Genomic DNA, 9755 nt, shown 5'->3' with positions numbered 1-9755 from the left:
AACTTAAAAAACGAAAAAAGGATGAATGTTATGGTCCCCAAAGGTTTGCGTAAAAGCGTGACAGTAGACTTGTAATAAGGGGAACTCAGACGGAGTTTGGTTGGGTGCGTGATCAGAGGTGGCCTAGGAAGAATTATAAAGTAGGTCAGATTTGAGCCAATTTCCTTCCCCCAATCTTTTGTCAGCCTGTTTTTTGTTTTGTTTTGTTTTGTTTTTTACCAGACTCATCAGCACCTTTCCTATGCCCAGTTCTTATTCTCACTTTATAAGGTGTGATTTGGTAAGGGCTGAGAGTGAGCTTCTGTGAAGGCATTTCAACTTTAACTTTTTTTTTTTTTAATTGAGGTATTTCCAAGGTGGCTAAGTTTTGGACAAGAACAGAAAAGTTATATACAATCTAATAAATATTAGTTACTGTTAGAGTTTCTGTACTAGCAGGCAAATTCAGATAAAGACCTTTTTTTAAAAAAAAATATTTATTTTATTTATTTATTCCCTTTTGTTGCCCTTGTTGTTTTATTGTTGTAGTTATTATTGTTGTTGTCGTTGTTCGATAGGACAGAGAGAAATGGAGAGAGGAGGGGAAGACAGAGAGGAGGAGAGAAAGATAGATACCTGCAGACCTGCTTCACCGCCTGTGAAGCAACTCCCCTGCAGGTGGGGAGCCGGGGTTGGAACCGGGATCCTTATGCCGGTCCTTGTGCTTTGTGCCACCTGCGCTTAACCCGCTGCGCTACCGCCCGACTCCCAAAGACCTTTTTTAATTTATTTTATTTTATTTATAAAAAGGAAACACTAGGAGTCGGGCGGTAGCGCAGCGGGTTAAGTGCAGGTGGCGCTAAGCGCAAGGACCAGCGGAAGGATCCCAGTTCGAGCCCCCTGGCTCCCCACCTGCAGGGGAGTCACTTCACAGGTAGTGAAGCAGGTCTGCAGGTGTCTGTCTTTCTCTCCCCCTCTCTGTCTTCCCCTCCTCTCTCCATTTCTCTCTGTCCTATCCAACAACGATGACATCAATAATAACTACAACAACAAAACAACAAGGGCAACAAAAGGAATAAATAAATAAATAAATAAATAAATAAATAGGAAACACTAGCAAAACCATAGGATAAGAGGGCTACAACTCCACACAATTCCCACCACCAGAACTCCATATTCTATCCCCTCCCTTGATAGCGTTCTTATTCTTTAACCTTCTGGGAGGATGGACCCAAGGTCCTTGTAGGATGCAGAAGATGGAAGGTCTGGCGTCTGTAATTGCTTCCCCGCTGAACATGAACAGGTAGATTCATACTCCCAGCCTGCCTCTCTTTCCCTAGCAGATAAAGACCTTTACAAGGCTTTATGTTTACTCTTGTCAGTTGCATTCAGGTTGACCAGAACTGTGATATTGCTAGCTAAAATTGTTTTTTTTAATTTTTCCTTTCTCTTTTCTCCCCCCCCCCCTTTTCTTTTCTTTCCCTTCTACTTTATTTGATAGGACAGAGAAATTGAGAGGGGTGAGGGAGATAGGGAGAGAGAAAGACACCGGCAGACCTGCTTCACCACTATGAAGTGTCTCCCCTGTAGGTCCAAAATTCATTTTTGGGTTTTTAAATTTTTTTTAATATTTATTTTCCCTCTTGTTGCCCCCCCTTTTTTATTGTGTTGTAGTTATTATTGTTGTTGTTATCGATGTCATCATTGTTGGAAAGGACAGAGAGAAATGGAGAGAGGAGGGGAAGACAGAGAGGGAGAGAGAAAGATAGACACCTGCAGACCTGCTTCACTGCCTGTGAAGCAACTCCCCTGAAGGTGGGGAACCAGGGGCTCAAACTGGGATCCTTACTCAGGTCCTTGCGCTTTGCGCCATGTGCACTTAACCCACTGTGCTACCGCCCGACTCCCCCAAAATTAGTTTTTAACTGACTATTTCTTAAGGTAAAGGCTCACAGCTCTGGGGTGCATTACTAATAAAAACTACAGAATCTCCTATTCTGGGGCCCCTTATCAGTGTATGATCTAGAGAGTATAGATGCAATATTGCAAACTGATCCAATGTGTGTATTAGTGTTACTCTCATTATTATCAGACTCCTTATTTGACAGGAACTTGTGTTATAGTTATGCATCTTATAGCAGTTAACTCTGCTTAGCAAAGACTAAACATTCTGTAAAATTTACTAAAATCAAATATTTTATCAATCATTCCAACAGGAACTGTTGGATAATGAACAAAATGCTGAGGCAGAGAAATGGAATCGAAGAACACTTCAGTTGTTAAATAGATTGAGGGTAAGATGTTAGTGTTTGTTAACCATTATATTTTAAAGTGAATACAATGTTGACTTCAATCTTCTAGATATTAATAAAAATTAAACTATTTTTAATGTTATTTATTTATTTTTGATAGAGACAGAGAAAAATTTGGAAGGAAGGGAGAGGGAGAGGGAAAACACTTACAGCACTGCTTCACCATTCATGAAGCTTCCCCCCTGTGGGGTTGGGGGATGAGGGAGACTGGAGCCTTGAACCAGGGTCCTTGCACATTGCACATGTGCACTCTACCTGATGCACCACTGTCAGGCCACCATCAACTATTTTCATTATGACTTTGCAGACACAAAATTCCACTAGTATGAGATAATTTTAAATTACTTAGCATGAGAGAGATTGGAGGAGAGTGTGTGAAACAGAGCATCACTCTTAATTTGCAATGCTGAGAATCAAACCTAGGTCCAATGCTCATTTACTATACCACTTCCAAGCCTACTAGAATGAGATGATTTTGAATAATATGCCCAGGACTAATATGGAAGTTTTCCCCCCGTTTTTTCTGGGGAGGGGGGAGGTGTACACATTCTAATCAATTTCTATCTATACTCATACTACTGGACACAGTCCCATTCTTTTTTTTTTTTTTTTTTTTGCTGTTGTAGTTATTGTTGTTGATGTCACCGTTGTTGGATAGGACAGAGAGAAATGGAGAGAGGAGGGGAAGACAGAGAAGGGGGGCGAGAAAGATAGACATCTGTAGACCTGCATTACCGCCTGTAAAGCGACTGCTGGGGGCTCGAACCAGAATCCTTACTCCAGTCCTTGCGCTTCGCGCCATGTGCACTTAACCCGCTGCGCTACCGCCGACCCCCAACCCCCAACCCCATTCTTTCATTTAGTGGAACCAAGTTTAAAACAGAAGTTTAAAACAGCTGAAAAGTGAAACTCAGACAATTTAAAATTTTAACTTAAATTTTCTCAAAATAATACATGTATATAGTCATCAAAATTTAATAATATGGTACTATAATGCTAGCAAAGAAACACAGGATTCCTTTTCTCCACCCCCTCTTACCCACTAAGTTCTGCTCAATACCAACAACCACACTAAGCTATTTCTTTTACTATTTATTACCATATTTCTAATTGCATGTTACTATTTTGTTGGTATTTCAAGAGCACTTTCTTGATATTCAGCTTTATATTTTTCTTTTTACTTCAACAGAAACTGGAATTTTAGCTTCATAATAATATTTCTCCCCCACCCCCATATATTCTAGCAAAGTACTCTTTTTTTGTTTTTTTTAATTTTTATTTTTTATATTTATTTATTTTCCCTTTTGTTGCCCTTGATGTTTTTCATTCTTAATGTAGTTATTGTTGTTGTTGTTGTTGTTATTGATGTCATCATTGTTAGGACAGAGAGAAATGGAGAGAGAAGGGGAAGACAGAGAGGGTAGAGAAAGATAGACACCTGCACACCTGCTTCACCGCCTGTGAAGCGACTCCCCTACAGGTGGGGCAAAGTACTCTGTTTTTAATGCTATGATTGTAATCATTGTAATGTAGGTTTGACTGAGACAGAGAGCCAAAATATCAGTGACTTAAAAGAGTAAAAGTTTATTTTCTTAAGGATACAAGTATAATTTGGTGTGGTAGCTATGCTCACAAACTTGTGAGTGACCCAGGTTTCTTTCATCTCGTTTTTCTTTATTCTCATGATCCAAAAATGGCCCTACCTACCATATCTGCGTTTCAACCAGCCTTGGTTTCCTTTCAGGAGGCAAGCCGGAAGTTGTATGTATCACATTTTACATGTTATTAACAAGCACACTGTCACAGAAACCTGGGAAATGTATACCTTATTTTTTTGAAAAGAGAAAAATTAATATTATTATATTAAATAAATATAATAAATTATATTTTGTTGTTTTGTTTTTCCCTTCAGTTTTTCCTGCTATCTAGGGAATATAAACATGATGCTCATGCTTCAGGAGCCAAAAAGAGATAAGAGTAAAGATAGTGTCTCACTGTTCAGTGTATGACATGTCTCCATCACCCACACTGACAGGTGTTTTAAATTTAGAGTCTTAGTGGTTGATATTTCCAAAAAGGCAATGTTCTTCCTTCTGCTAGTGTATGGGTGTAGTGATCTCTCTGAGGTGGTAGAGTGAACCTGAGGGCCTAATTGCCTCCTAGTAGGTTTTAAAGAAATTCTGTTTAACTACACCCTCCCCCCCCCCATTTATTGCATACTGTTGCTTCCAGTTCCAGAGCTTTTCCAAGGTTCTGTAGCTCAATTTGACTTGATATTTGCTGGTTTTTTGTTTTTGTTTTTTCCCTATTGGATTTTGATTTTCAACTTTCTCTGCTCTGTTTAGTCTTCCACATTCTTTATTTCCTTTCTTAGTCACCTTTTATTCCATTACCTTCATTTTAGAGGAGTTTCTTAAAAAGAACAGAATAATGTGTTCAGTGTTGCATATTTATTCCTTCTGGGTGTTTTTGCAATAAGATTCTTGGTATTGAAAACAAACAAACAAACAGAAACTATCCCTGCTCTCTTTCAAGGGAAAAAAAAGCACCCAATCCACATCTTGTCTCCATGAGAGAAGGAATAAATGAAGGTCTGACATGCCGGCATGTCTCTGAAAGATCGCTGGCCTTGATCATTCCTATGGTTGAAATAAAGTAGAATGAATATTTAAGCTAGTAATTTGCTAAATGTTAAGGAATGGGGGAAAAAAACTATATAATGTTCCTAGAAATGCCACACAACTATCCAAGGAGTAAAATACTTGCAGGAATTCTAGCCAGTATCCATCACAGCATTTCTAACTAAAAAAAAAAAAAAAACTTTTATTCTAGGGACCTGTGCCTAAGTTCTAGTTTCATGAAAGGAATTATCTTGATCCACAGTTAGATATTCTATCGGACCTCAGCTTTTTCACAGGTGCCTTATGGTGAATTCAGTATCTTTATTTTTTTTAAATAAGGGTTGATGTTTTTAAAAATATTTATTTATTCCCTTTTGTTGCCCTTGTTGGTTTTATTGTTGTAGCTATTATTGATGTCGTCATTGTTGGATAGGACATAGAGAAATGGCAAGCGGAGGGGAAGACAGAGAGGGAGAGAGAGACAGACACCTGCAGACCTGCTTCACCGCCTGTGAAGCGACTCCCCTGCAGGTGGGGAGCTAGGGCTCAAACTGGGATCCTTACGCTGGTCTTTGCACTTTGCGCCACCAGCTTAACCCGCTGCGCTACCGCCAGCCCCCTGGAATTCAGTATCTTTAAAAAAAATTTTTTTTTAATTTATTTTTGCCTCCAGGGTTATCGCTGGGACTTGGTGACTGCACTAGGAATCCATTGCTCCTGGAGGCCATTTTTCCCATTTTGTTGCCCTGGTTGTTGTAGTTGTTATTGTTGTCATAAAATTCATCACCTTTTGGTGGGTCGGACTATAGCGCAGCGGGTTAAATGCCCAGGGCGCAAAGCGTAAAGTTCAAAGCGTAAAGTTCCGGGTTCGAGCCCCTGGCTCCCCACAGCAGGGGAGTCGCTTCACAGGTGATGAAGCAGGTCTGCAGGTGTCTATCTTTCTCTCCCCCTCTCTGTCTTCCCCTCCTTTCCCCATTTCTCTCTGTCCTACCCAGCAACAACGACATCAATAACAACAATAATAACCACAGCAACGATAAAAACAACCAGGGCAACAAAAAGGAAAATAAATTTTAAAAATTTTTATTTATTTATTTATTTTTATTTAAGAAAGGGTAAATTAACAAAACCATAGGGTAGGAGGGGTACAACTCCACACAATTCCCACCACCCAATCTCCATATCCCATCCTCTCCCCTGATAGCTTTCCCATTCTCTATCCCTCTGGGAGCATGGACCCAGGGTCATTGTGGGTTGTAGAAGGTGGAAGGTCTGGCTTCTGTAATTGCTTCCTCGCTGCACATGGACGTTGACTGGTCGGTCCATATTCCCAGTCTACCTATCTCTTTCCTAGTAGGGTGGGTCTCTGGGGAAGCGGAGCTCCAGGACACATTGGTGGGGTCTTCAGTCCAGGGAAGCCTGGCTGGCATCCTGATGGCATCTGGAACCTGGTGATTGAAAAGAGAGTTAACATACAAAGCCAGGCAAATTGTTGAGCAATCATGGACCCAAAGCTTGGAATAGTGGAGAGGAAGTGTTAGGGGGATACTCACTGCAAACTCTAGTGTACTTCTGCTTTCAGGTATATATTTTGCAATAGTTTATGTTAAAAAATATTTTTAAATTCAGCATCTTTTAATGCAATGTCTGTAGTCATATTTCCCTGCCACAGAGATATGCAAATATACTTCTAGGTTTACCACTATAATGCTTATATCTACTCTTACCCACCCACCTATCTACCCCCACCCCAGTACCTCTAAAGAAAAGAAGCTAGACTGATAGTTTTCATTGTATTTGAAGCCTCTCCCCAGAGTATATGGATCTTTTCACTTCCTGCCAGTCTAAACTAATTGCACTTTCCACAAAAGCCACTTATATTAGCATCAATTTTTTAAAAGGCCCAACTCATTAGAAATCTGTGTAGCACTTTTAAGTTATTTTGCGTGCATTTTCTTAATGAACCAACTTGTGATCAATGACCTAGCATGTCTCTTGAGTTTACTCATGAGCATTTTACAGTTCTTTATTTAAGGATTTCATAATCACTTATCAAAAATATCAATATCTTGTTCACTATGCAAATACAACCTGCTCTACTTTTAATGATCTTGTCTTCCTTTCCTTTTCTCTCTTTCTAATTATTTTCCCAGGAATCCAACAATAGGGGAATGCAATGCTTTAGTCTGATGAAGCTCTGCAGAAATTGTGACCGAAAACATACAGCTGCCAAATTTTACAGCTTCCTTGTCCTAAAAAAACAGCTAGCTATTGAGCTGAATCAGAGTGCTCCTTATGCAGATATCATAGCTACAGTGGGACCAATGTTTCATAACATATGAAAGAAATTTGCAACATGTATATGTATATCATTATTGGAATTTCTGTGTAGATTATTCAGTTTACCAAAGAAGCAAGTGAAAATATGATCAGTTTCATAGCCCAACATCTGTTTTACCTTTTTTGTAATAAGCTCAGGATAACCATAACCAGAATTGGGAAACTATTTGCTTATAGAAGTACCTAACTATAGATAATTATTTTTTTTAATTCAGCTGATCTGAATATATAGTGTCTACGATTTCCCTGGCTTCAATGTAGCATTTAGAATATGTATTTTAAACACTATTTGCCTTCAAGAAAATATCCAAGCATAATTTTCAAATGGCTACTTTTCATTAAATTATTTACTAAAATTTTATGTGATTGGTTAATAATACAGTCTATTTTCCCACAAACAGTAATTTGAGTCTAATGCATATTATATTTGATTGAACCTAATGCCATACTTTCAATATAGTATCTTAATTGAAGAGTTGTAAAATTCTGTCCTTCAAATTGCCAAGGTGACTTTTTATCTGTTTGTAGGTTATTTAAACCATTTTATTAACTATTTAATGAGTACTACAGCCGCAATTTGTGTGTCCACAAATGAAATTTGTTTCTGATGTTAAAAAAAAATGTGGCACTTTTTCAGCATATTGCCTGCAGCTTCAGTTTAAACAAACGTCGCTAGAGTAGATGTTCTTTTACTTGGCATTTGTTAAAATAAGCATTTTTTTACATTAATACTATTGTTTTTCTTTTTTCTTAGTTCAAGTTTGAGTTAAGAAACTTTCATATAGTGCTCTGTGAGTATCATAGTACACTATAGATTGAAGCCTATGGTACTTCGTAAAATACTATTGTGTCTGACATTGTGCTGCAAACTAAATTCTAATGGTCTCTTTGGTATATAAACTATAAAGTTGAAATGTCAAGTTGCCTTTTAACTTTTATTTTTTAATTAATATATAGAACCATTACCACAGTAAGGATATACAATAACCTTACTCCCTTGTGCTGTTCCTTTGTAGTAACTCTCTTCTCCCATTCCAATTCCTAATAGTAACTCTTCTGTTATGACCATCATTTTGTCTTATATGAAATTACAGAGTATACAGCCTTTTGCAAGTGGCTTCTTTCAGGTCGGAGGGTGAGGATACAGAACTTTAGTGGTGGGTATGGTGTGAAATGAGTTATAAATTGTAATCTTGCAGTCTTGTAACAAACTGTTATTAACAAATAATAAAAAAAGGAGAAAACGGTGGTCCGGGAGGTGGCAAAATGGATAAAGCATTGGACTCTCAAGCATGAGGTCCTGAGTTCAGTCCCTGGCAGCACATATACCAGAGTGATGTCTGGTTCTTTCTCTCTTTCATCCTTTCTCATTAATAAATAAAATATTTTTTTAAAAAGAAGAAACTGTATTCTTTCACTCTGTGTGCTCTCAGATTAGTCCAAGTTGTTGCATCTATCATTTGTTCAACCCTATTTACTACTCAGTAATATTCTGTTGTCTGAATATACTACAACTAATTTTACCATTTACCCCTGAAGGACATTTAAGTTATTTACAATGTCTGATGTTTATAAATAGGACTGTTACATACCTTCGTGTACAGTTGTACAAATATATGATTTCTTTTAGGGTAGATATCTAGGAGAGGGATTCCTGGGCTGCTTCAGCTGGTTTTGAATTTGCTCATTTTTCTAGTTTTTAAGAGAGAATCTTAGTTGACACAAGACTTTTTATTTCTCATTTGAATGCTAAATGCAATATATTTCTCTCAAAGTACCATTTTAGCTACATAGCCCAAATTTTGATATGTTGTATTTTCACTTTTGTTGTTTGAAATAAGTTTTAATTTCCTTAAGGACTTTTTCTTTGATTTATGAATTACTTATAGATGTGTTGTTTAATTTTCAAGAGAGTTTCCTGTTCTCTTTCTGTAATTCATTTCTAGTCTAAGTCATTATGGTCAGAGAACATATTTTAAGTGATTTTGATTCTTGTAAGTTTGTTTATGCACTCAGTATAGAGTTTGTCTTGGTAGATGTTCCATGGAACTTGAAAAGAATATATTCTGTAGTTGTTAAATGGAACATTCTATAGACCAACAAATTCTTAGTTTTTCTATACCTGAAAAATATTTATTTCATCCTCATTCCTGGTGGATTTTTTTCTACTATGTATTAGATTCTGATTAACTCACTTTTCTTTAAGCAGTTTAAAATTTTTCATTTTCTTCTGCTCACTGTGGTTTCTGATGCAAAATTCAGTTATCCAAATCATTTCCTTATAACTGTGTCTTTTTTCTGTAAGTATTTCCAAGACTTTTTTGTTTTCAGTGATAACTGAAATTATTATTTCTTTACTATTTTCATTATTGTTCCTTGATTTTCTTATTTAGGATTCACAGGAAACTGAAGTTTCCTACTCTGTTTGCTCTGCTCTCTTTCTTTCTTTCTTTCTTTCTTTTTTTTTGCTTCCAGGGTTATCACTGGGGCTTGGTACCTACAC

General features: G+C 37.5%; 1 protein-coding gene across 1 annotated transcript in view; it reads left to right on the top strand.

Moving 5' to 3' along the window:
* The window catches only part of RAD21L1 (RAD21 cohesin complex component like 1), a 41472-nt gene extending 33576 nt beyond the window's left edge, over positions 1-7896 (top strand). Inside the window, 2 exon segments of the mRNA XM_007523037.2 lie at positions 2196-2273; positions 7066-7896. Coding sequence (XP_007523099.2) covers positions 2196-2273; positions 7066-7254 — 267 coding nt within the window. The 3' untranslated portion in view covers positions 7255-7896.
* Positions 7897-9755: the final 1859 nt, after the last annotated feature.

The sequence above is a fragment of the Erinaceus europaeus genome, chromosome 1, assembly GCF_950295315.1.
Source record: "Erinaceus europaeus chromosome 1, mEriEur2.1, whole genome shotgun sequence".
In the NCBI taxonomy this organism is placed as follows: domain Eukaryota; kingdom Metazoa; phylum Chordata; class Mammalia; order Eulipotyphla; family Erinaceidae; genus Erinaceus; species Erinaceus europaeus.
Note: the sequence above shows the minus strand (reverse complement) of the source record. Positions and strands in the feature narration are given on the sequence as shown.